The 25,756-nt window shown below is 42.5% G+C and overlaps 1 protein-coding gene across 1 annotated transcript in view; it reads right to left on the reverse strand.

The window, feature by feature from the left end:
* Positions 1-1,903: 1,903 nt before the first annotated feature.
* The window catches only part of adamts3 (ADAM metallopeptidase with thrombospondin type 1 motif, 3), an 81,743-nt gene continuing 57,890 nt past the window's right edge, over positions 1,904-25,756 (reverse strand). The window contains exons 11-22 of the mRNA XM_029511511.1: positions 21,775-21,888; positions 20,594-20,739; positions 20,048-20,223; positions 19,341-19,474; positions 19,041-19,164; positions 16,000-16,083; positions 13,382-13,545; positions 11,251-11,407; positions 10,607-10,739; positions 7,246-7,453; positions 5,171-5,288; positions 1,904-3,240 (exon numbers count right to left, since the gene is read on the reverse strand). Of these exons, the coding sequence (XP_029367371.1) occupies positions 2,768-3,240; positions 5,171-5,288; positions 7,246-7,453; positions 10,607-10,739; positions 11,251-11,407; positions 13,382-13,545; positions 16,000-16,083; positions 19,041-19,164; positions 19,341-19,474; positions 20,048-20,223; positions 20,594-20,739; positions 21,775-21,888 (2,031 nt within the window). The 3' untranslated portion in view covers positions 1,904-2,767. The remainder of the gene's footprint in view (positions 3,241-5,170; positions 5,289-7,245; positions 7,454-10,606; positions 10,740-11,250; positions 11,408-13,381; positions 13,546-15,999; positions 16,084-19,040; positions 19,165-19,340; positions 19,475-20,047; positions 20,224-20,593; positions 20,740-21,774; positions 21,889-25,756) is intronic.

The raw sequence follows: 25,756 nt of genomic DNA on the forward strand, positions 1-25,756 counted from the left end.
CAAACAATCAAACTGGGGAGAAAAATGTAAAATGGTTAGACGATACTGACAACTACAAACAGCATAAAAAAAAACAAAAGAACTTTTACTGGTTTACTGGTGCTACACTATTAATGTTTTATTGATTAGAATAAAGCATTTGTCTGGTCAGTACATGTTGCTGCGATGTAACAGCTCTGTTAACAACTTCTACAAAACAGCTGTGAAAAGACAGCTCTCTGACGAAAGGTAAAACATCTCAAAAATGAGCATGTATATTTACATCTAATTGTTTGCAAAAAACAATGTAATTTCTAATCTATGGCGGGTTTTTTCTAATAATAAAGTAGAAATCCAGTTAAAATTTGAAAATGTGGATGAAAGAATTAAAAGGTAATCGGTTTTCAATGGTTTATTAGATGCAGCTTATTGATTAGCCGGCGCTGAAAAAACGAAGCAGAACCCTTTAACCTTCAATAAATATTCATGTACTCAATGCTATATACATGTACTATACATTGGCACACAGGAGTGAGTGTGAATAGTTGCGAGCTATTTCTTTGCTGAAAACACAAAATTGTGTTTTTTTGCTATTGCAGTCAGATGCATGGTGGTTGTGAGGAAATCCTTTTTTTTTTTTTTTTTTAAACATAAATAGCTTTCTCTCTCCTGAAACTTTCAACGCTATTACAAAAAGCCATTTAATTGAAATACTTTGAAAAAAAAAAAAGGAAAAAGAAAAAGAAAAACAATTTCCACATACAGTAAAACTCTTTGAAAGGCTTGTGCTTACAATGAGGCTTTGTTCCTGCAAACACACAACGCACAACAGAACTGCTCTCGGACCGAAGGGTGTAATGAGATTAAAGCTCCATTAAGCACTTTCTGGATGTTTTAATTGAATCCACTGACTTCTGCGTAATGTGAAAATGAGAGTTAACGTCCATCCCTGCAGATTTTGCACGGCTTTTAAAAAAAATGTGGACCGTGAATTTTTAAACAGCTTATTAGGAGACCGTTTGTGAGAATGTGACTTTTGACAGAAACGTCATTTATCTGGATCCTTCTCCGTCTGCTGAAGTGTGAATATCCAGTTCAGCCATCAGCATTTTATTACGTATGAGCTAACGTGGGAGTCTCGGCTGCTCACCAGTGGTCAAAAATTGCTTAATGCAGCTTCAAGAAAAGAATCGGAAAGTACAACACTAAACGAAACTTCAGGATGAGAGACTTTGTGTCTTTTAGATGTGTTGTGAATTTCTCAGCTGAACAAACAACCTGCTGTGAGAAACAACCAGGAAAGAGGTCTTACTTTCCTTCTTCGACTTTCCGAGCAGGAACGACACAAAAAGTTAAAAACGTAAACGGCTAGCACCATTTAAACTTCTCGTTTAGAGAAAGGTGAAGGCTGGCTAAGGGCCATTTGACATGTTTGGAAATACACTCATTCACTTTCTTGCTGGGAGTCGTATTCGTATATCAGTATGCTAAATATGAAGCTAAAGGTCACGCCTGCACACACGTCGTTATGCTAAGCTAACCTAGCTTCATATTTAGCGTACAGGTGTGAGAGTGGTTTCAATCTTCTTCTCTGACTCAGGACAAACAAACAAAAAAAAAAAAGGTTCTGTGAGATTTAAAATAGAAACAGAAAAATGGGCAGTCAGGGAAAACTGCCCCGGAGAACTGGAGTATTAACACTTCTACTGACAGGAGTCTCTGTCATCCATTAAAAAGGGTCTTCCAAAGTATCCTTGGCTTTTCAAAGCAATACTGATATTTTCATGTACAGTATTTACAGGAACCTTTATAAATACCCAAGAAACTATACAACTACAACCATTTACTTTCACTTTCAACATGTACTCAAAGTCTGCAGTTTGATTTTTTATTTTTATTCTTTTTATATGCAGTGACCGTTCACGTGTGTGCTTTTTTGTTTTTGTTTTTTTTTTTTATTTTTTTGGCAAGAAGATGGCAGTTTGTAACATTCAAGTAAAAGGGGATTTTCAGCTGTATTTTTAGTAGCACACTAACTCTGTAACAGTTAACGCTCAGGATGAGAAGTGATTGTTTTGACAGGATTAAAAGTGCAGCATGCCTTTCCGCACTAATTCCTGCAGCTATTTCTGTACCGGGAGAGCTCTTCTTGTGCAAGTCTGGATGGCGATGCCCAAAATTGAATCAGCTGGAACGACGGCACCTGATCTCTCTCACCATCTGCTGAGTGTGAGCTGCAGTCAGCGCTCTGCAGACATCAGGCGCCTGATTCCTTAAATTACAAGACCAGAGAGGAAGTGACGCCTTCCTGCACCTGTGTGAAGACCGACTGAGAAAATTTCAATACTTATTCAAAAAGTTTCTTTGCCACACGCGCTGAGAGGAAGTGTTGCAAAATCAGGCATCTTTTAAAAAATTAAAATGTCCTTTGGCTGTTTTTGTTTCCCTGAATTGATTTCCTGTGAGCTACCAAAGTTGCATTTTATTTAGCTTGATGTTGTTTAGTTGATTTTTATTTATTTATTTTTTTACTAAATATAAAATATGAAAGTGATGTTTCAGTTCAAAGCACTGTGAGATACCTGTGTGATATTTAAAATCAGTGTCGGCGGTGAAAAGGGAAGGGAAGTTCTGAACAAAGTGAACCAGCACTTTTCTTTCTCTCTCTCTCTCTCTGTGTTTCTGTCTCTGTGGTGTTTTTTTTTTTTTTTTTTTGGCGTGAGGAGACTCAAGATGAAGCTGGATTATCTACTGTACACAAAGAGTCCTGAAGGGGAGGCCGTCACTTTCATCTCTCCACTTCAGAATATGCCGTGGGCTGCCGGATTTCTGTCAAACTGCTTGACCTTTGACCCTGGGTCGTATCTGCCATGGTGGGCAGCTTCCTGCTGACGAGGCCCACGTGCCGCGGGACTCGTCTCGGTGCCGTGGTGACCTTCGACTGGGTTTTCTTGTGGGGCGGAGCCGGGGTGGATGCCTGTTTCGCAGCACCGCCCGATGCTGCAGACCCCTTCCCCGAGCCTGGCCGACCGCCACGGGTGGCGTTGGCCGCTACGGAGGCCGTCAACGTCTCCAGGAGCTGGGAGGCCGATCCGAAGCGGACGTGCTCCTCTGTCTCGGCTGCCTCGGAGAACAGGGACAGAGCTCCGCTGCGCTTGCTGCAGGAGTCACAGCACAGTTTGTTGTAGCCTGGAATCGAGCAGTATCGTGCCAGGACCTCCATTTGGCAGAAGATGGATTTGTCCCCGTTACACGGCTCATCTGAAAGTTGAAGAGCAGAAAGTGTGAGCTCGGTGCTCGTCATGAGTCATCGGCCTTGGATGGGGATCAGAGAAGATGAGCAGCAGTAGCGATTAGGGACTCTTGACAGCTGGGTGAAAAAACTGCAGCACATTTCAGCCACAATATATCTGCTGCCCCAGTTTTATGTTACAAAGTCTACATTGCTTAAACTAAAGTTGTTGGTTTGAGTTGGACCCAGTGTGGGTCTGTCAGGTTAGCTTTAGCTTTACATCCGAGTCACAGCGGGGAGCATTTGTTCCTCCAAAAGATAAACGCATCTTAAAAAGATTTTCTGATTAAAACTGACTTTTAACCTGTTAAATAAAGGTTGAATTCAGTCCCAATCCACATTGTGGCCAATAAGATTCAGACTGAGACCAGCTTTGAATCCAACTTACGTCTGTCAGTATTTTTGTGTTTCTTGTGCTGTTTGTGGCCACCGCTATCAGTGAAACACACAAAGGGAACACCAACAAGAGTCTGAGGAAGATTCAGGAAAACAGCAATAAGTTCATCCAGTAAGGAGTAAATTCAGTTTAAATACTTTCTTTGACTTTTACCAGCCAGAACTGATTTCCAAAAGTGCATTCAGTTCCACATATTTTGCATTTAAATTGCACCGTAAGATCATTTCTCGTTTGAATCTTTTCATTTAAAAGTAAAAATACTGTTTACTATGCATTGTTGCGTATGCTGTGCACTCAGTAAAAGTTGTATTGAATAAGGAGTCCTAAAATAGAGAAATTAGAGGCGGTAATGTTGAAGTCACGTAGCGGTGGTGATTATCCTGCATGACGTTTACTTTCTGCACAGACGTGTGTTCTTGTCTAGATTGTGTTTATTTTCTGTGCTGTGTGTCCTGTAAATATTGTTCGACTTTGACTAAATCTAAAAGCTGCTGTAAAAAATCCCCCGTGGACGTCTTGTGGAGGGAATCATGGTGACACTGACATCACGGCAGGCTGCTCTTGGAGCTCTGAGCCTTTCTGTCCTCTTTGAACTCCACATGAACGTGAATCTGCCCGGAAAGTAAAACACGTTGAGCTGAGTTTGGGCCTGTCCTCGTTGGTCTCTGCCCATCAGACCGTGACTTATAGATCGACTCCTCCTATCCCTGTTTACCGGTGTGGAACTGCAGATGAGTTAGATGAGCAGGATGTGCAATTATGTCCTTCCCTGCTCGAAAGAAAAACGAGAATTATTTTCATTATGCTCGTGGTCTGTCCTTCTAGTTGGATTGATAGAAGGTGTCCACTTTTTGGAGCCCAATTTAACTGTGTTAAAAACATCATCAGAGGAAACTGATGGGGGACCTGAAGACGACAACAAACACAAACGTGTCAGGAAGGGAACACAGCAGTAGCTTTGGTGTGCTAACGATCCAGCATTAACGTGGAGGAGCTACACTTTCTTCTGAGGTTTCTGAGGGTGTAATCATCAGGCAGTCCTATTTCATGACCGGCTGGAAGCCAGAGGAGCACGCTACTAAACGTTGTTAAATGTTTCTGCTCAGTCGGACAGATAATTGTACAACTGTTGTTGTTCACTTGCACAAAATCATGGCCCTGAAAAACCTCAACGCTTTGATACGAAAAAAAGTCCCATGATGTCGAACTTGCTCGCTATCAAAAAATCCTCCGCAGATTTAAGTTCCAACATTTTTGCCTACAAAGGGCCAAAACTCTGAGGGAACTCCTCCTACCTGCAAAGCTTATAGAACTCTTTCATCTGTGCACAAACAATCTGTACGCCAATTCGTTTCAATGTTGTATGAGAATTAACTGAACAAACAAACGAACCCATGGAGAAATTTCTCCTTCTTGTATCTTTGAAATGCAGAGAAAAGACTCTACGCTGAACAGAAGGTGTTTGGCTGTGAGAGACTTTCACTTTGCCTCAGGCCACTCACCATGGCAGGGTCCGGGTCTGCAAGGTCTCACAGCCTCGGGTTTCTCTCCATTACACTGATCTCCAATCCGACAAGTGACCAGGCGCCGCTCCATCCCCTCCCCGCAAGTCACCGAGCACTGTGAACCAGAGCAAACAGGGAATCAGTCCCAAACAGCAAAACAAGACAGTTCGGCGCTGAAATGCGAGCGGCAGTAAACCCCGGGGTCGAGCAAACAGCAGACTCTGCTGGGGGGAAACACATACCAACAAAACAACCTCTGCTCGACAACAGCAGGCCGACGCTGCTCCGGGTCAGAGCAGCAACGCTTTGTTTTTACCCGGCACAGAGACGTCTGCTGTGTCCGGATGACATTTCTGAAATGGGATGAAACGTTTGTCCAGAAAGGTCATCTACATTCAGACGCTCAAACATGCTTTGTAAAGTCATCATGAAAATCCAGCTGAGGCGCTACAGCATCAGGCCTTTGGGCGGTGAATAGTTTTTCTGTGGATTTGTTCAAATCTAAAACAGCAAGGCTGTTTTCTTAATATCTGCTCCTGAGAGCTTTGTCAGTAAACATCAAAAACACGTCGGCCTAAATTGCTTTGGGTAAGTCGTCCTTGTTACCACTGAAACATGCTGGTTCACGAGCTAAAAATGTTTCTTGGCTCGAGGACGAACTCTTCACAAAATGTAATCAAATTCTGGCCTCGGGTTTTCTGGCGTATCCGGTTGGTTATCAGACCAACAAACAAATCAACTGGAAAACGAACATCCTGCCATGAAAAATAGCCTACATGGTGGAGCAAAAAGTTTAAGTTTGCTTCAAATTAGAGCATCTGAAATATCCTCCCTGGAGTGTGGGATGATATCCAGCATTTTTTAAAACGTTATTTTTTTTTGCACACAAACGAGTTAAACCTTGAGGAGGGATCATTTCATTGCCTGACAGACAGGAACGAACATTTTTGCCCTCAGACGTGATGAAGCAACACTAATTTGCTCCAAGAGCATCCATCCCGGTCCAGCTGTTGTAAAACCTCAAAATTCAAGTGGGGTAAACGCACAAACAACAATCAGCAGAAAGACCATTCATCTTCGGTGGATCTCTCTCCTGATGTGTCGCCGGTGCTGAGAAACGCTTCAAATCCGCTCGCTCCTGATTGAGACTTCACACGGAGCTATGATACAAATGTTCTAAGCTGCCTGGTTACAAAAAAGCAATTCAGCCTTATTTAATGAAAACATTAGACCTAAAAGTCTCATTTTAGGTTTAATATATTATTATGACTGATTAAATCTATTCAAATGTGCATTTGGTAGCAGATATAAAGATCTATGTTCTAATAAGGAGATAGGCCGTGCTATCAAAAACCCATCTTACATAATTAACGGCTGACATGAAGAATTATATCTTATTAGGCCTTATCTGCTGCTCCATTCAGCTCAACGCCAGATTTAGAGCTCCAGCAGCGTCCTATTGTTTCTCTCCTCCTCCTCCTCCTCTGCCAAAAGGCTTTGTGCAGCCGAAGCGGCAGAAATGTGCAGGTTGGTTGCAGGTTCTACTCACAACATATGCAATGACTAATATTGACTCATCATCCTCAAAATGACGCCGGAGGAATCCAGGCCAACTTTCCAAGAAAACAGCTGAAGAGAAATTTCCTTCAGGGTTTAATCTTTGAATTCATCAGTGCTTTTTTTTTTCTTTTCTTTGGGCTTAATGTCAATCCCATCTGTGTTGAACGTTCAAAGCCGGGTTTGTTTGGTTGGTTGTGGTATATAATTGTGTAAATTTGGGCTGACGGTAGCAGCTGTGGCTAAATTTATTCACATTTTGCCTGAAAAGAATTCAAAATCTAGAATCTAAATTGCCCACATGTTCCACAGAGCCGAATATCTGAAAAAGTCCAAACTCAACATCATATATATGATGATCTTTCAATCAGTCTGGGAAACCCGGACTCCGCGTTGATTTTGGTCATCTTTTTTTGGCCAGAGTTGGATTTCAGTGCTGTGTGTGTTTGTGTTCATGCTGAAAAGAGTTTAGCAGACATGATAGAAAGATACAGTGTGTAACGTGGATACTGAACCTCCGACCAGGCGCCGGTCCTCCACTGAGCAGGACATGGGACTCTGTTACACGGCCTCCGGCTCTCCGGCTTCTCGCCGCTGCAGTATTTGCTGTGGACGGATCGGTTGGTGCCGTCATGGAGCAGCTGCATGCAGCGGACGGTCCGGATCTGAAAGCCCAGGCTGCTGCAGGTCTTGGTACAATACTCCCATTCCTCTGCGACCCACCTGGACAAATAAACACGAAGAGATGACTGAGGGCGTAAAACTTAATTATGTACTAAACGACTAAAATATGAAACTTTTTCCAGACTATCACAGCCACCATCACCGTGCAGCTGAAGTGGATTATTCAGCAGCATTGTGCAACAAGATAAACCGCCTCATTATGTCGGGAGCGCAGACTATTAGCAGCTGTGCTGACGCCATCGGTAACAACCTTCTCAATGTGTGAATCCATTTAAATTGAACTACCTTCTGTACACCACAGAAGAAGATGAACGGGGTTAGAGCACATTAAAAAGGATTGGCGTTGAGGTGGTAAACAAGTGAAGGGAGGAAATAAAAAAAAAAGAAATCCCCCTTTGATTTCTTTATTTTGCTAAATTTACAATGGAAATGAGGAGCAGGGATTGAAAAGCTTTGAATCCCCCCAATTATCTTTATAGAAAATTAATTATTTTTCTATTAATTAAATAATAGAAAAATTATTTTCCACTTATGTTGCCGCGACGACCGCCCTTCTGCCTTCAGTTAATGAGCTTAAGAGGCTCATACGGGACAGCATGAATATTTAACGGAGGAAAATGAAATGGTTGAGAGATGATGGAGACGATGATTCTAACCATTTTAACACGGAAATAAACTGTGCATGAAACGTATTTTAATTATGAAACCTGCATGTTTAATTCTTCCACAGATGGGATCAGATTTAGCTGCGCATGTTTTGAAATCAGTGACTCTTGAAGCACATTTATTACACTCAGAAGTGTATATTTAGGGTCAGCTTCAACTTCAAACTGAACTTTTTGAATTAGTTTTCTGTCTTCTGTCTTATCTTTTATGGGGGGAACTGCTGACTGAAAACCTTGACCTCCTCCTGATGGAAAAAGAGGGTGAGGATCGTCATGAAACAAGGTCAGGAGTCCAACTGAACTTTTGACAGAATTGTTTTCTGTTTTCTGAGGTCTCACACACCGAAGAAGAAAAAACCCATTCACGTCCACAAAAGCTGCAGAGTCATTCTGATCTTTCATTTCAGTTCATTTCAATCACAGGAAATATTGCTGAGGTAAAAATGAAAGCCTATCACTAATTTCCTGGACCTCCATTCAGCTTGTGTCGAGACCTTTCGCTCAAAATCAAAAAAAAAAAAAAAAAAAAAAAAAAAAAAAAAAGTGGCACCGCAGGAAGAGCCAGTTATTATCTGGAAACAGCTGAGGTTTGTCATTAAACCTCGACCACTGACAACACATACAAAAGGTAAATCCTGGAAAAATATCAAAGCTGCATTGAGCAGTCGGTGACCTCTGCAATCTGGGATCAGCGCCCGGAGATTCCTGATTAAGCAGCAGAGGAAGAACACGTCAGTCCCGTTGTTCTGTGTGAATGGTCAGATACAACAGCTATGACATCGAAAAGACACAGCTGGCAGATAAATGGGATTTAAAAAATAAGTGTGAGCAGCCAGAAGGAAGTATTTCTTCAAAAACGTATATGAAAGAAATCACACTGTTGTGTGTTTATTGCATTCACTTGCTCGCATACTTGGTGACTGTGTTCGAGAAGTAAAAGCTCCCTTCAGTCCACGATATGCTCTCATAATTTCACATAAAGCGGCTGAACGGGACGACGTACGAATGGAACAGTCTTCAGGTCAAGCATTTCGTCCTGAAGAAAAAGTTCCCTCCCCCTCCGACAGATGTTGTATATTTCGTATTTTACCTCCACTGGTTCTTGAAATATTACCTAAAGCTTCAGGACGCACTGAAGAAGGCAACACAACAAAACAAAGTCTCTATTTATTTCATCTGTTCAAACAGATTTGTGTGTGAGCTGTTTGAGCTTGTGAGTTTGTTGAGCTGCAGGGAGTGAATTCATTGCTGCAGCAGCTTTAGCTCTCGTCTCAGCTGCTTCTCTGGTTTAAAGCCGAAGCACAGAGGCTGGCAGGTAAAACTGAGCTCCCTGCGAGGTCTTCATCGGTTATAAGCTTCCGTCTGACGTTCCGATGGATGATGTTGGACGAGGGCAGCTGCCATTGAAGCTGCACTCTCTTTGTTGGTGTTTCGCTTAATCAGCTTGTGTGGCTCCATCTCCTCTAACGAACCGTTTCTTTCACCTGCAGTAGTTTTAAGTCTCCGCAGCGTAACGTCCTCCCTGGCTTTTAGAGATTTATCGACTTGGGGCGCTGAAGGTTTGATTCAGTCTTGGAACTAAATGAAGCAGTGAAACAGACATTAAGGGACAAGAAGCACTTCAGATCAACATTACTGCTCTTATGCAGCGCCGCAGAGGGAGGATGTCTGGAACAACAGAGCTGAAATTGGTTGCAGCGCCAGCACCAGTTGCTCTGTCATCAATCCTGGCCCAAAGGCACGGTGCATCTGTAGATCACTATCACCGTTGTTATTGCAAATTAAAGCCAACAAATATACTGCATTTCTGCAGAATAGGTTCCCATCGGGGCGCTGATGGAGCACTTTGGATGGTTAGCAGCTCCATCCTCTGAATCTGGTGCGTCATCATAGTGCTGATATAAAGTAAGGTGGAAAAAAATGTTTTAAGAGTCCAAGTTAAGGCAAAATTAAAAGTCTTCAGCAACAGTCAGACTCCAATTATCGACAGAAATGTGGAAAAGGTCACTCCAGCTGTCCTTACAGGTGATAATTAGTATGCTTGTTATTCTATCTATCTTTAATGAAGATGTGAGTGTTCCCTGAAATGAATTGAAATGAATTAAGATGAAGTATCTGCAGAAGCACTGAGACGTGACATTAAATTTGGTTATGACTCGTGTTTGTCTTATGCTGTCGTGCTCCTGTTCCCTCCGTTCTTCGGTTATGGAGGTTACAGTCTAAGTGTTTCCATGTTTCCTGTTTCCGAAGACATGATGAGCGGAAGTGTAATCAGCCAACCCGCCTCCGTCACTCTATTGTATAAAACGTTTCTCTCTTGTTTTAGAGACGGCTCTTGGAACTAATTTAATAAACGCGACATTGTGTTGCTTCGCAGCTTTATTGCGGATTTTACCCATCTACTGCTAACTCAGTTTGGATCTGCGAAGAGAAGATAAAAGCAGGAGAGGAAATCATTTGTCATTGATGCCTCAAGTGTTTTTCCACTCAGGAAAACAAAATGTTGCGAGCTGAAGTCTGAACTCACTGCGGCTGCGTGCAGTCCTGCAGGTTGCACATTCTGCGGATCGGCTTCGGCTTCTTGCCGGCGTCGCAGTATCCTCGATGCACCATCTTCGTGTCTCCTTTCTTTCTGCAGCCGTACTTGGTGTACTGAAAGCCTGCGAACGGGTGAGGAGACAGTTTTTCATTGTGCAATGCTGTATGAAGCATCAAAAAAGAGAAAAGCTTCATTTCAGTAAAATTTACATCAGAAATAGAGAATAGAGAATAAATGATAAAAACATCATCAGATCATAATTTTATGATCTCAAATGGACTGAAAGGATCCATTAAATTATCTATTATTAAAATCTTCATTTAGTTATTCTTTTGTTAACAAAGTATGAGAAAGTGTTTAAAAAACTAAATGAAACTGTGTTTTATTTACTGTCTTGTCTTTTACATGGAGGGCAGATTGTCTGACTTTAATATTAGTTAACGGGATCATTTATTTATCACACAAAAAAAAAGCTCATGAATAAACTACTTTTAGTGATAAAAACCAAAAACAAAAATGATAAAAGGCGTGAAGCCTCTGCACAAATGCAAGCGTGAGTTTAATTCACAGGTAATGATGCCTAATTAAGTTGAAAGGAAATATTTCCAATGTGATGCTAATTTATTGATTACCTCCAGCACAGGGCTTGGAGCACGGTGACCAGCTCTTCAGAGCCCACTCGTACGTGTCCTCCTGGATGACGTTGTTGTTGTTGACGGGAACCGAATCTTCATGGATGATGTACTTGTACATTAAGGTAGACCTTGTTTCATTGTCTTTGGGAATAATCTGCAAAACATGAGAAGGAAAAAAAACCAAAAAACGTTCAGCCTAAAACACGATTCGAGGCTCAGAGGCCTTTTCTCAGGTACATGTTTTTTTTTTTTTTTCAGCTTTGCTCCTGAGTGGACTAGGGAATTAAATTATAAACCATCAAACGCTGGTGGGACTAACACAGATACAGATCAGACAGACAGAGAGAGATTACTTTGATTATATACCTGCTGCACAAAGTTAGAAAAGAGTGCATGGAATTATCTACTCGTCTTAAAAGCCTCCGTTAGTTCATGTTATGTTTTTTTTAGAACATATAATTTAGAATTGACAGTGTAATGTGTGAGATACAGCTTTGAAATAACGCATCCAACCGTCATGAAAGAAAAAGAGCTCTCTTTGTGGTTCCACCTTCTCGGGGTTTCCAGCTTTTTATTTCAGATTGTGCAGCGATTGGTGTCTCGGTTTTAAACACCTTCTGGAACAAAACCACTAAAAGCCGAAATCTGATCAGATGTGTGTGACCCAGAAGTTGAAACTTTGAGGCTTCTTTAAGTCTTATAATAATAATAATAATAATAATAATAATAATAATAATAATAATAATAATAATAATAATAATACATTTTATTTGTATTGCACTTTACAATTCAGCAATCTCAAAGTGCTGCAGTGCAACAATAAAAAAATGATCAAGGCCAATAAATAGTTAAAAGGAGAGCCTATAAAATACATTTAGCAGAAAGGTTTTGTAGTTTCAGGTTACATTAAAATGGCAGGTTCAGAGTTTTTGAGCTCAGATTTGGGCGGAGGGAGTAAAATTAATGACCATTTCACAGAATTTGACTTTTCGGACAGTCCTGTGGGGAGCTCTGTTTTTTTTTTTTTTAGTTTATCACTGCAGGGTGTCATTAGGTTGGCCGTGAGATTGATGCAGTTATAGTGTTGTTATTATGTCAGAGTGTGTGTGTGTGTGTGACCATCAGCAGCCCTCACTGGAAGCTAGTTTGCTGATCTTTATCGAGTGGAATGACCTTTGTGTGTCAGGGAGGCCAGAGAAGATGCAGGTGGCGGAGTCCAGAGGGTTTCTGTGTGGATCTCTGTCATTCTGGTGACCATCCAGCCAGACAGAAACATCGATAAAGTTGTGAATGTGCATAAATAACGAGCAACCAGCGACACCTCATTGGGCCTTTTTTTTCCATCCACATGAAAATCGAGCAGAAAAACGTCACTGATGAGAAATAAACTACTTAGACCTGACATTTTGGATACCGTGGATGTTCGTCAGCACGCCTCCCCAGAGTCTAGAAGACGGGATTTAGTTTGTCTCTTCCGTCTGATCTGCAGATACGATCCTAAACAAACACTTGTTGTCCAATAGTTCTGTTAAACTAAAGAGTTTGGGGAGAAGAAGTCTGACACCGACCAGGCAGCAATCATTTCAACTATTTGATATTTTGATTTGACTTCCTCGAACTGTTCACTCAGAAAACCTCTTTAGCTGACTAAGCAGACATCTTTGCTCAAGCTTCGATGATTCATCAGGTACAATTCTAAAAATAAATCTACTGTACGTTCTCAGGCTTGACCTTTTATAGCCACCGTCGTCTCTTTAAGCTTGGACTGATGGACCAAAAAAGCAGATTGGTCAAAACTAAAAATACAATATTGTTGCGCATTTGCTTTTCAACACTGTGCAGAAGAAGAAGTTGTGAGATATTTAACGGAGATACATTTTAGATTAGCGCCCATCTTTCTTCACTGACTTTAATCATTTCAGGCTGTAAGACATGAATAATGTACAGATTGAAAAGCGCCATTTGAAACGTTCTAATTAGTTTGTTGGCTAATTAATGAGTTTCATCAGGAAATATCTGAGCGGCTGTTAATGAGGAGGACAGGCGTTGGGACGCGCATACGGAGCTCATCGGCAAACAAACGAATGCATTCAAAGATGAGCTTTTGTAGAAGAAGAGACGTTATTACCAGAACCACCACGGGGTCATGCAGAGGTCCGTCGGTGTGCAGAGTCTCCACGTCTTCCTCGATGATGTAGTGCCACTCCACACCCAAGTCAATGAAACTCCGGGACTTGATCTCGTCCCCTTTCCCGTTGAGAATATAATGCCCCGTCGCCTGGTTCTTGATTGCTGGAATCAGTCATCTTGTTATGAGCCACTGGCAGATTGCAAATGTCTTTCTGAATTATTCATTGAGAGGAAAAGCTAAAGTTGCTGACTCACAGAAATCTGTCTCACTCATAGAAAAACATTTAATCTGACTCATTTACACTGAACAGCCAAGAAGAGTTAATTTGTCAGAAATAGATTTCCTGAAAATGGATCCACTGATGATTTCCTCCGGTGCTCAGACTCACTCACATCAGTGAACCTAAACTGGGTCGGCTCTCTTACGCTTACGAGCTTTTGATCACTCTGTGAGGAGTTTTGTCTCCGTTAATTTAGACTCTGATGTTCAATCTATCGGTATTTGTGTGTGTTTTTTGTGTTGCAGTTTCTAGAATATGGTAAAATCTCTAAAGAAGCGGCGAAGTTACATAACTCTGATGTAATGACATTATTTGTGAGAGAAGTTATTCACTGCCGTCCTGACTGATTCAGTATGATCTGTGAGCACCAGAGAAAAACAGATCTGACCAGGTCAAAGCCTGAACTATCCCTCGACACTAACTTCAGCTTTCAGATACAAACCAACGTCAGGTCTCGAGCTTGTGACGAGGAAACTCCGATTATTTTCAGCAGCTAGTGCAAAAGAAGTGTAGACAAAGTGGCAGAAATGCAGAACTAACAGCCATCCATCAGCACGTGTCATCCGGAGGTGGATGACAGTGATGCTGTTTCTAAAACTACAGCAGCTTTGTGTTTCTGTCTCCTCTCTTTGTCTTAGTCCGGCGTAATTAAAATCAGGGGAACTTTTCCAAACACTGCTGAGTCCCTGACGTCAAACCAAACCGCACGAGTTTCTTATTCCCAGCCACAGTTTTCAGATTTAAACCAGCTGAGGACGACAACCTTAGATTTACTTTCAGGATGACAACTGTTCCGCCTCGTGTACCGTTCTCGTAGGTGATCTGTGACTGCAGCCTCTCGCTGGTGCAAATACCATCAATCATTAGTCTTTCTATTGTCACCTCCACCAAGGAGTTTATGTTCATACTTCTACTATAATCTCCTATACATCTTTAGGTGGACTGCTATTCACATTTAAAAATGTTTTTTTGGACTCAGCCACAGTCATTTTAAAGCCAGACCAAACTAAACGCTAATTAATAAAGCAGATTTATTTTGCAGCTGCGGTTTCATAATGCTCATGGATAAACTGCTCTGGCTTGCCGTCTATTATTATATTTGGAGTGGAGATAACATCCACGCTAAAGAAACTGTTCATGCAGCTTGAAGGTTATCACCGTTTTCATCACTTCCATGCAGTGAATGTAGAACCTAACCAATCTAATTTGCGGAGAAAACTGTAGCGGTCTTTTGTCTGCTCTTGTTTTCTGGCATGTAACGACCAAATCAATTTAGGCCTTCGGGCATCTTCTTTCACAGCCACATAAAACAGTTATTAAATCTGCATGCAGAGAACGGACCATAAATGCACACATGCACCTTAATGTGACCTTCATGCTGATGTAGAAACAACGGCTCGGCTTTTAGACCGAATGAATCCACGGGGGTATGACTGAATACTGACCCCTCAGCCCCAGTAATCCTGGCTTTTTGTCGGGGGACCGATGAGTTTGGAAAAATGAGAAAAGCCAGATTTGAGAAAAACTTGAGTGTTTTGTTCACATTTCTGTCCAACACAGAAACCTCCTTTGAGTACACTGATGAATAATGGATGAACGATATGAAGGCTCATTTTCTCAGCTAGGAATACATTATGTAAATTCTAAAATCTATGATCTTACGTTTCATGCTCCTATTAGGTGGTCGCTCGGTGGTAACGAGCTTTTTCTGGGGATGTCCTGATTTTACATGTTTGTGTTGTGAAGTCACACTTACCAAGAATCTGAGGGGAGGCCTCATGTTCTTGGATGATCACATGTCTAGCTCCGGGAGGAATGAGAAACATCTTAAGGTAACCTTTGCCGAGTTTGTTGTAGCAGCAGAAGCAGAAGCGAAGAAATGCCCAAAAAAAAAAAAGAAAAAAAAAAAAAAGGAAAGGCAAGTTAAGCACATAAAGGACAGATCCGTTTGTTTGCAGAGGTGGACATCACGTTTCAGGTTTCAGAAGTTTTCTGCACTTTGCTCTACAAAAAAAGTTTGAAGAAATTCAACTTTCCGTCTCGCCGCGGAAGCTGCAGGTAAAGATTTTATTGAAACAGGCCATAAAGGTTCATTCACATCCATCTGCTGTGCCAGCCGAGGAGCGTAACACAACTGGTACACAGCGTACGAGCGTGAAAGGAAGTTTTTCCTTCCTTTGACTTCATATTGATGATGTGCAGACTGGATGTGACCAAAAAAAAAGAAAAGAGCCCGCAGCCACGTTTCAATAAGGAGACAGCGTTGTTGGACTACAAGGCAGCAAAGCAGCTTCTGTCTGTGATGTCCACCGCTAGCAAACCGGTTATGACTCACCAAGAACATTTCTAGAGTCTTCTGTTTCATTTAAAAACACATTTCGAGCTCCTTTGGGCAAAGAAAAGGCTCCTCGGGTCTTCCCTTTAAAATGAGATAAATCAGTTAGTCAGTATCACGGTTTTTTTTACTCAGTTTTTTTTTTTTTTTTTTAAATCTCCTCTGCACATTGAGGGATTCAATGTTTTTCTGCGAAAAATACAGTTAAATAAAACATAAGCAACAAAACAACGTAGCACCTACATTGGATGTTTAATTAGCATAGCAGGGAACAGCAGGCTGTAATACTGAGGAGGCAAACTATTTTTTTGCTGGCAGTGTGGCACATGCCAATCACGCGGTAATTACTCGGCTTTAGATGTGACAGGCAGGTCCAACGCGCCGCGCCACCAGACGCCAACGCAGCTCTGTTGCTGAGATGATGCTTATAAATTCATTTTTGTTTGGCACGCCACTGTGCGGCCGAGCAGCTGCCGCTCCGCTCTGCGGTATCAAAAGGAGGCCTTCTCACTTCTGAGGGCCAGTTTCAGTCCATCGGCTGCGAGATGGCCAACAACGTCGTAGATTGCCTCCGTTTACACTTTACGAACACTCAAATGTTAGTTTGTTAGGCTGCTGAAGCAACTGCTTGGCAGAGACTTACGTTAAATGGCCGAAGAATAACTTCTTACAGAGAGTTTCAGAGGCTGGGTGGTGTAACGAGCCTGTGACAGTCGGAGGCTTCATTAGTAACAAGGATCAGAGGAAGCAGCAGCTTATATCACTCATGTCTCTACGTTTCTACCGTGTTAGCCATCCATCTGCACTACAAGCTGGACAGGAAGAGAGGCTGTGACACTGGATACTTGCATATTGTGTTTTCCAACACAGCGGTTTCTTTTTGGGCTCTCTTGCTTAACTGTTTTCCTGTTAAAAAAGGGGTGACTGGTTACATGACAGTGAGACGGGAGGAGAGAGAAAAATAAAACACGAGAGAGCATCGTGGGACGGTGCCGTGACTTTCTGACATTATGACTCCCCTTTAAATTAAAAGCACGATGATTAATTATTCACCACAGAGGCGGCTGCCATCAGGACACACATTAAATAAATACATGCAAATTCACAAACTCATACCTTTCATGCTGGTGGTTAAAGTGGAGGCACATCTTGTTGCTCACGCTCGTTCAGATTAACGCTTCAGGGAGCAAATAGCCAAGTTGTGTTTGCTTTGATTTAGTGTGTGTGTGTGTGTGTGTGTGTGTGTGTGTGTGTGAGCCCTCTGGGGCTGCAGAGGGGAGATAACCTGAGGAAAGTAACTAGAAACAAAGCGACTTCCATCCAAAAACGACGCTTAATTACTTCTCTGCTAATTAATAAAAGGTCTTAATTCAAACGAACAACGCTGATCGGAGCGACGGCTATCAGACAGCCAGCCCTCACTGAAGGCAAAAAAAAAAAGCATTCACTGCTCCTCATACTTAGATATTTACTGTTATATTGTTTAGAGTTTGCACAGATTTCCAGAGCAGTTTCGTTAATAAGCTGGTAAATTTGATATAAATCTCAGTTTCATTCCACTAGGACTATTTTCCTGCTGGTTTTGTCTGATCTTGAGTCTTAAAATGGTCCCAACAGTGATGACGGGCCAATAACCTGCAACTTCACTTTTTTATTTAAGTGAAAGCACAAACCCGACAGTTTCTTTATGAGCTACAACAAGTGTGGAGTTATCGGTGTGGTTTTAAATGAGGGGAGAGGCCGACGAGGAGCAGGATCATAAGAAAAAAAGACGGAAAATAAACTGCCCAGTTTTCTCACACATCAAAGCTTCACAAGGCGTAATAAGTCAAGCCAAAGTAGAAAATGAGTTTGGTTTTCTTCTCTGGTGAACTCGTCCTCTGAAGGTTGAGAAGAAACTTCAAAATCGGTACGACGACGCAGTTTAAGAGAAAAAAGCGTGAGAGAAAGATCTGAATTGCAGCCTTCCACCTTTCATTTAAGTGGTTTTCCTGCTTTACTTTGACGCTCAAACTGTAGTAAGTGTCACTTTTGAGGCAGCTTCCTGGTTTACCATCAAGCGCAGGTGTTTTTTTGGCAGCCAGCTCCTGATTCCTGCTGGCGGTGGCTGCTCTTTACCTGTTTGCTGTCTGCTGTGCGAATGAACTGAGCCGGCTGCTGAGCTCCTTTCAGATGAATATCAGCTGCTCAGAGTCGAGCTGCACAAATCTGTGATGCAGAGTCTGGATAAAATGCCACAACGGGTCACTTGTCCTTTTTATAGTAAGTGTGAGGAAGGCTGTTTTTTTTTTGTTTTTTTTCAGGCTAAAAAAGTATTAAAGGAGGCGAAGAAAGGCCATAAATTAATACCAAAGTGTGGCATGGTAATCATCCGTTCTGCAAATCCAGAGAATTCATTTTTCATGCCTGTGTCCCCTAATTTAAATGAAGGTTTACGCTGATTTATTGCTCAGACTTTGAGTGCAACGTGCAGCACGAGCAGAGGAAATAAAAGTCGGCTCAAATGAAGCCAAAGTAAGGTCGATTTCACAATAACAACAGAATGAAGTGAGACAGTAATGAGCCGTACATGGCAACAGGCTGATGTTCATTCATTATCATGAACAGGAGCACTCCAGGTGTTTTGAATTCATTGCATCCTGCTGCTGTAAAAAAAAAGGAATAAAAATCAATTGCTCCGAAAGTGGCTCAATCCACAGCTGAAAAAAATCCCTGATAAAACATCTATTACTCTTGCTTGCGTTTCGTTTAAAAGTTTAAAGAAATAATTTAGCATTCAAAGAATTTAATCGCACACTCGTTGGCTGCTTTTAAAGATGTATATTTGAGGCCTCACTCCATCGCTGGTGGGAGAAGCGGCGTTACTCCTGATATGTAAATGTGTGGTCATCAGAATAATAACGAAGAATATCGAGCATTTGAATCGTGCTTTGGACAAAAACAAAAGTATTTTCTGCCAGCTTTGATAAATAATGATCCGTTCACTGGGAGATTATTTGTGTCTTTGTGGCCTGAGAACGAATCGTTAACGGCCTTCTTACCTGGTTTCTTTGGCGTCCTGGTGAAGGTTCCTTTGACGGTGCGGCAGTGGGAGTTGTCTCCCCCACAAACCCCACATTTGTCCTCCACTTTGTTGGAGCCGATCTCTCTGTCGCAGCCGACTTTCTGGGTGCCCCCCCCAAAAAAACAACAAACAAACACAAAAAAAAAAAACAAAACAGGCGGATCAGGTGACATTCCCCTTTCGGCCTTTCAGTCGACGGCCTCTGAAGCTGGAGTCACGTCTCCTCTCACACATTCGAACATCACACCATATAATGCGGCTCTTAATGTGTCCTTACCACACACTCTCCACGCACGCAGATACTGTAGGCGTCCTTGTAGGAGCAGCGCGTCCCATCATGCACCAGCTGCTTCATATACGCCACGTCTCCCGTCTCCTTTGACTGACAGTACAAGTGACACCTCCTGCTGGCTGGGAAGCAGATTATTTTATGATTATTATAAAATGAGTTTGTAACTGTAACACAATGAGACACACTGACGGTTATAAGGACGTGAAAAAACTTGAATGCGTCACCGTGTGGGATATTCAGAGAAACACCAGTAAATATTTCAAGTTGAACCATTTTATAATCATCCAGCCTCATTAATAAACTCTCATCAGTCAGAAAAACTGATTTCTGTGTACTTTCAGAAAATCGACTTTCTTCTTTCTGCTGTCTGGTGTCGGCCATTTGTCGTCTTGACCCCAGTTGGGTCGTCTTGACTCGACTTCATCTTCAGTCATCTGTGAACTTCACCTGCTGTGGATTCATAATATCCAGCAGCCTGAACGTATTTGTGCTCAAACTGACTTTAAGTTAGTTGAGGCTAAAGGAAGCAAAGACGTTTCATTTTCTCTCTGACGGCCTGCAGATAAAAGCAAATCACTGAAAGTTCTATATCTGTAAAATTTGGATGCAGATTTTGTAGCTGGATGGTTTCAGTTCTGACTTCAGATTCTTTGTCATCATTAAAGAAATGAGGGAAAACTTTTGCGGCTTACTATCCGGATGCTCGTAGGGCAGCCAGTGGTGTTTGGCACTTTGAAACTCAAAGTGGGAGTTTCGGAGTTGGCACTGCTGAGCCCGGAAATCTTCGAAGTGCTTGGGGCAGTCGTCTGTGTTGCACAGCTGATACTCGTAGTTGATTCCGGGGCAATCCTGACCGCCGTTGGATGGTCTGGGGGGGGGGGGGGGGGGGGGGGGGTGAAAACAGACGATCAGACATAATCCAGAACACATTCTGCACAAAACGTGACACAAATAAAAAAAACGCAGCTGATCTGAGCCTCGTCGGTCTCATCGTGCTGATTTAAATAATTTATCTTTTTCATTTCACCCTCATATCCCTTACATACGCTTCAGGTGCTCACATGGTTCATTTGCACCTTTGTGCCATTGTAGTATAAAATCCTTGACCATCAGAAGGCTAATTAAACTTCTGAGAAATGAATTTTTCTATGCAGGCAGGAATCATTCCAGGTTTCACACAAAGACACCATGAAAAAAGGAATCGTACAGCTAATGTACTCCACACTTCGGTCACTTACGCTGGGTTGTTGCACTGACGCGTCCGGAAGCGAACTCCGGTTCCACAGGAGCGGGAGCAGGAGCCATATTTGCTCCAGGAGCCCCAGGCCCCGTCCTGCTTGACCTGATTAGGGTTCTTCCACATGCAGTGACCTTTGTAGCACCACTGAGGAGGAAGGCAGGAGGAAGAAGAAGTGAACCAGACACGAAAGTCTCCTCTCTAGACTCTGCGCACAGCACCGCTCCACTTGTGGGAAATTTGAATGTTGCATAATAAAGTTTTATTTTAGACAACAGTGTGAGTCCAGCTGCATGGCTGCTGGGGAAAGCCTGTTCCAGTTCCACGCAGTAACGTTTTTCCCCAGCGCGGTGTGGAAAACCTAACGGGCCTGCAGAAAGCCCAGACCTGAAATCCATCCATCACCCCCTGCTCACCAGCAGCGTCGGAGCTCTCTGATGCTCCGGAGGCCGAACGGGAGGAAATTCCTGCAGCCGGGTTCAGAAATCTTGTTGAAAAGGCTTCACAGGAGAGATTTACAGCAGCGGCACGGTGATTTATCACACCTGACTGCAGGATGAATGCTGACTTTAGCATTCATCATCAAATATGATGCTGCTCCTTTTTTTTTTTTTTAAATCAAAGTTACACTAAACTAAACTAAACCTTTTTTGCATTTGGAGCTGACATGTGTCACATATCTGTCATCACTTTTAGGCCACATCTTTACGGAGCACTTCACTTTTACCATTAACGAGAGAGAAAGCCAAACAAATGTCAGACAGCTCAGAGACAACCTGAACGTTGGAAATTCACTGCTGTAGTTTTCATTTCGAGCACTTTTAATCCCCCGATCCATTTATTATGAAGAGGAAGAGACCAGCTGCTGAAAATCTCCTGAACATCTGTCCGATAAGTTTGCAGAGGAGCACTTGGAAGAAAGGTTAGCAACAGTCTCGGCTCTCGAACCTCCCCTGACGTCCTGCGTTGGTGAAACGCTTCTTTAAATAAAAAACAGCTTTGTCCCCTGAGTCTACTGTTTATAATGTCTGTTTGTTATGAAGAGGAGAGGTGGGGGTGGGGGGGGGGGGCAATATTTGTAATTCAGCTGCTGTTTCTGGCACAAATCAGAACTCGGAGGAGGCGGAGGAGACTCCGTCCTCAAACTTTTGGCCTGGCCATTTCATAAGAGGGAAAACTCACTTTCCCAGGAGCACACTCGGTCCCATCCAGGGGGGGGCCCTTCTTGGTTTTGCAGAAGTACGGGTTATCCGGGTGGCTGCACCACAGCTGTTTGCAGGGGTCGAACGTGCGAAACTGAAACACAAGGACAGAAGAAGACAAGCTGGTTTACTGCAGGAGAAAAAAGCAGCGTTCACTAATCTTCTGAAAACAGCATCTGTCCGTCAGACTCCGTTACGTCATCCACTTCAAGGACAGAATCCAGCTGCAGCATTTCTTTCAACGCCCATGTGCACATTCAGCGTTGTGGATTTTGTTGTCTTGAATCAGTTTCACATAAACGGGAGGACGCTGTAAACCGGCCAACAGTCTGAGTCACAGGTTTAAAGATCCACGACGGGCTGAGAGGACTGAAGAGGATTTCTCTGGATACGTCTTGTTTTATCTCTCGGGCAGCCGTCAGACACGAAAACTGGGAATCAGGCTGCTTTGGGACGATGCAAAAATACACACACACAAAAAAAAACCAACAACAAAAACAAATCAGACACGCGGCCAACAACAGCAGCTCCAACAAATCTGCATCTAATTCACAACGCAGCTGTTCCAATAACTCCAGCAGGAGGCATTTTAATTAATCTGTGCAATCATTTCCCAAAACACCAATATTGATTTCCCCCGAACTGATTTTAAGGCTGTAGCTGATCTTGCTGATGCTTGTACTGCTAATTTAAACTAAATAAAATTGACAGGTGCTAAAAGATGGCATCACAGCGTATCTCATCCTTCTTAAGAGGAAAACATGCCAACAATGTAAAAAGTTCTGTGAATGATCTCGGCTTTTATCTTCTTCTGTCTGCTGTTCACTCAAAGCACACCGCGTTGGTTTTCACGTTGTTGTTCTGGTTCAGGTTCAGGCAGGAGTTTCTGGAGCAGCTCCTCGCCTGCCTTGAGTTTGTCTGGGAATATGGGCAACTGAAGCATCATATCAGATGTATTGATGCGGCTCTTCGGCCTCCTCGCATTACTAATGTGAAGCGTGGGCGCACAGAACAGAGAAGAGAGGAATATTTTTAACCTCAGAAGTCTCAGCAGCTGGTTCGTCGTGAGGATAAAATACAGATCAAAAATAAATCTATAATTATTTCAGTCTAAATACATAAAGCACTTTACACATTAGTCGTAAATCTGAAGCCAGACAGCAGCATCGTGACATTATAATATTTCTGTGGTTGACTTCAATGCTAACTAAAATCTCTGAATCTCAGATAATCAGCGTCATTGTCTGTAATCAGATGCATTTTGCTGGATGGAGTCAAATCTGCTGGCCTGTAATCACGCTGTTTGTTACAGTACTTCTGCAGAAGGCCAGTTTTTTTGTCTTTCCACTGCAGCGTTTGAACAGAGAGGCCTGGTGGAGTTCAGCGCCGCTGATTCAGAACTGCTTCTGCCACCTGTTTTTTTTTTTTTTTGGGCTTTTTTGGAGATAAATAATAAAAACACTACAAATAAACAACTGAACATCCGTTACAGTTACCAGGACACGTCATAAAGCTTCTGTTCTCTTTCAAAGCAACCAGATAATCAGACATTATCAGCTTCTTTGAGTACAACCGTGACGCCAACCGTCAGTTCATGAGCTGCTGAATTCAAGGTGAGCGTCTCTATGTCTTGATTTTAAACCAGAGTAAACCATAAAATCAGGAGGAGAAAGTGGAGCTGAGGAGGAGGGAGGGCTGCATCTGTGCTTTCTCGGGCAAATCTCGATTTCTGGTACACGCCAATCGCACAGTAGCCACGCCCCCTAATTCACACCCTGCTTTGTGATCTATTTTCCTCCAGATGGGAACGTCAGTGAAAAAACTTCACTCTGCAAATATCTGAAGCTGAAGCCCGAGACCCTGAACTCAGTAGGAACATTTTTACTGAGCTAATAAATCAAGTTATTTCGATGGAATTCAGGCGTAAGGCTCCTCAGCAGCAGCTTCACTTTCCAAACCCGAACTTTCTTTGGCAGGTCTGACCTCGACCTGCCGCAGACGGACTCCACCACAGTTCAGCTCCTATCAAAGTCACTCAGATCTTTACGCTTGTCAGTTTCTCTCCCAAACACATCAACGTCACGACCTGACCGTTAGCCTGCCTCTTAAATCCCACACATCACTGAATGACACTCAAACAGAAAAAAACTGCTCCAGCTCTGATGATGAGTCTATCTGAGATAACATGGTGAAATGACATTTATAGTTAATTCATTCATTCATCTTCTATTGCTTATCCGTTTCCGGGTCACGGGGCCGGCCCACTCTGGTTGGAGGCCGGGGTCCGGGGTCACCCTGGACAGGTGTGCAGTCCATCACAGAGACAGACAGAGACCAACTTCAGAGTCCCTAACCCTAACCCCATACCGCCGTGCTGCCACATTTATAATTGTTGGAAATTATGCTAAACACCTGACTTGACATCAACAACCCACTTTAAAAGGACGATATTGCACTCTAATTACGTTTTTTAATAAACTGATAAGGACATGGTTGTAATTTACATATTTGGCAATTGCAAAAATGTCAATCGTGAATAGTTCTGAATAGTTCTGTTCTAAACACCAATGCATTGTCTGATTGATTCAGAGATTGACTGGTGATTTGAACATCAGCTCAGCCCAAAAATGCCAAATCAAATCAACAGAAGTCACTTTAAAATGCCTTCACTAAATAATTTCTTTGTTTGTGTCAGTGAATATGAATAACGTGGTGTCCTCATCATAAGAGTCACGGTCTTTAAGGACAAACACACGTGATGTTTCAGCCCGTACTGAAGGATTCTCTTCTCCATTTAATCTGCACTCGATGAGCTCACAGCTCATAAACTGAGCTCAAAAGAGTCAAATGTGCAATTAATAAACCATAATATGATCAACAGTCAGAGGGCTCACTGTCTGATCAGATATGTACGCAGGCTGACGTCTGCTGACGTCAGAAAGGCCGAAGGGTTTTTGATGGCGCGCCGGCAGACTTTCATCAAACCTGTATTTATATATATTTATGTACTGAGGAGTCCTGGAGAGAGCAGACAGAGTAGATTAACCCAGAGAGGGTTCTTCAGGTCTGTAATCTGAACCACGACGTGACATTTTATTCTCTTTTGAAATATTTAAATCCATAAGAAGATCTGTGTGTTTTTTTAAAAGCCGACGACTCCTTCACGCTTCTCTCTGTGCAGCCTGACAAACAGCCTTCACTCGTTATGGAGGCACTTTATTTGTGTCGTTTTCATATTGATTTCTTCCTTCAGATGTGTATAATCTGATTTCTTCCGTGTCATTTAGGGTGTGCAGATTGTGCAGCGGGAACAGGCTCAATATGTTTGCTGATTACACAATATCCAATCACCCTTCATCGTGGGAGTTGATTATGTATTATGACAATTATTGATTATAGCAGTCCTCAGTAAAGGACCTAATTAAGTCTTGCCCCACCGTTAAATCTCTGGGATCCAGCAACTGCTGGAGTTCAGTAAAATCCTGAAGAACTGCTGAAGAAAAACTGGAATGCAGCAGCTGCTGGGGTGTAAATTCTCTTTTTATAATTCGTGATTTAGCGTGACAACGTCGACGTCTACTGAAATTCAAAATGATTTTAAGGAAACATTTTCCTGCTTCAACGCATTAACTTGAGGACTAAACGGTCACCTGCTGCCTGATGGGTAATGTTATTTACTTCACCTGTCAGCAGTCATAATGTCACGGTCGTGTCTGTATTTCACTTTTCTGGTTGATTTGCATCATTGGATTAGACAGCTGCTCTGAAGAGCATCATGATATGATATATATCATATATAAAGGTGTGTATCGGAGTGACGTGAGCAGCCAGCCGCTCAGAACACAGAATATTTTATCATCTCATCAGAAAGCGAGTGTGAGCGCGGTGAAGCATGTGTGTGTGTGTGTGTGTGTGTGTGTGTTTGTTTGGGATGATGACGCTGTTGATATTTCAGCGTGTGT

This window comes from Echeneis naucrates, chromosome 9 (assembly GCF_900963305.1).
Source record: "Echeneis naucrates chromosome 9, fEcheNa1.1, whole genome shotgun sequence".
NCBI classification, from domain to species: Eukaryota; Metazoa; Chordata; class Actinopteri; order Carangiformes; family Echeneidae; genus Echeneis; species Echeneis naucrates.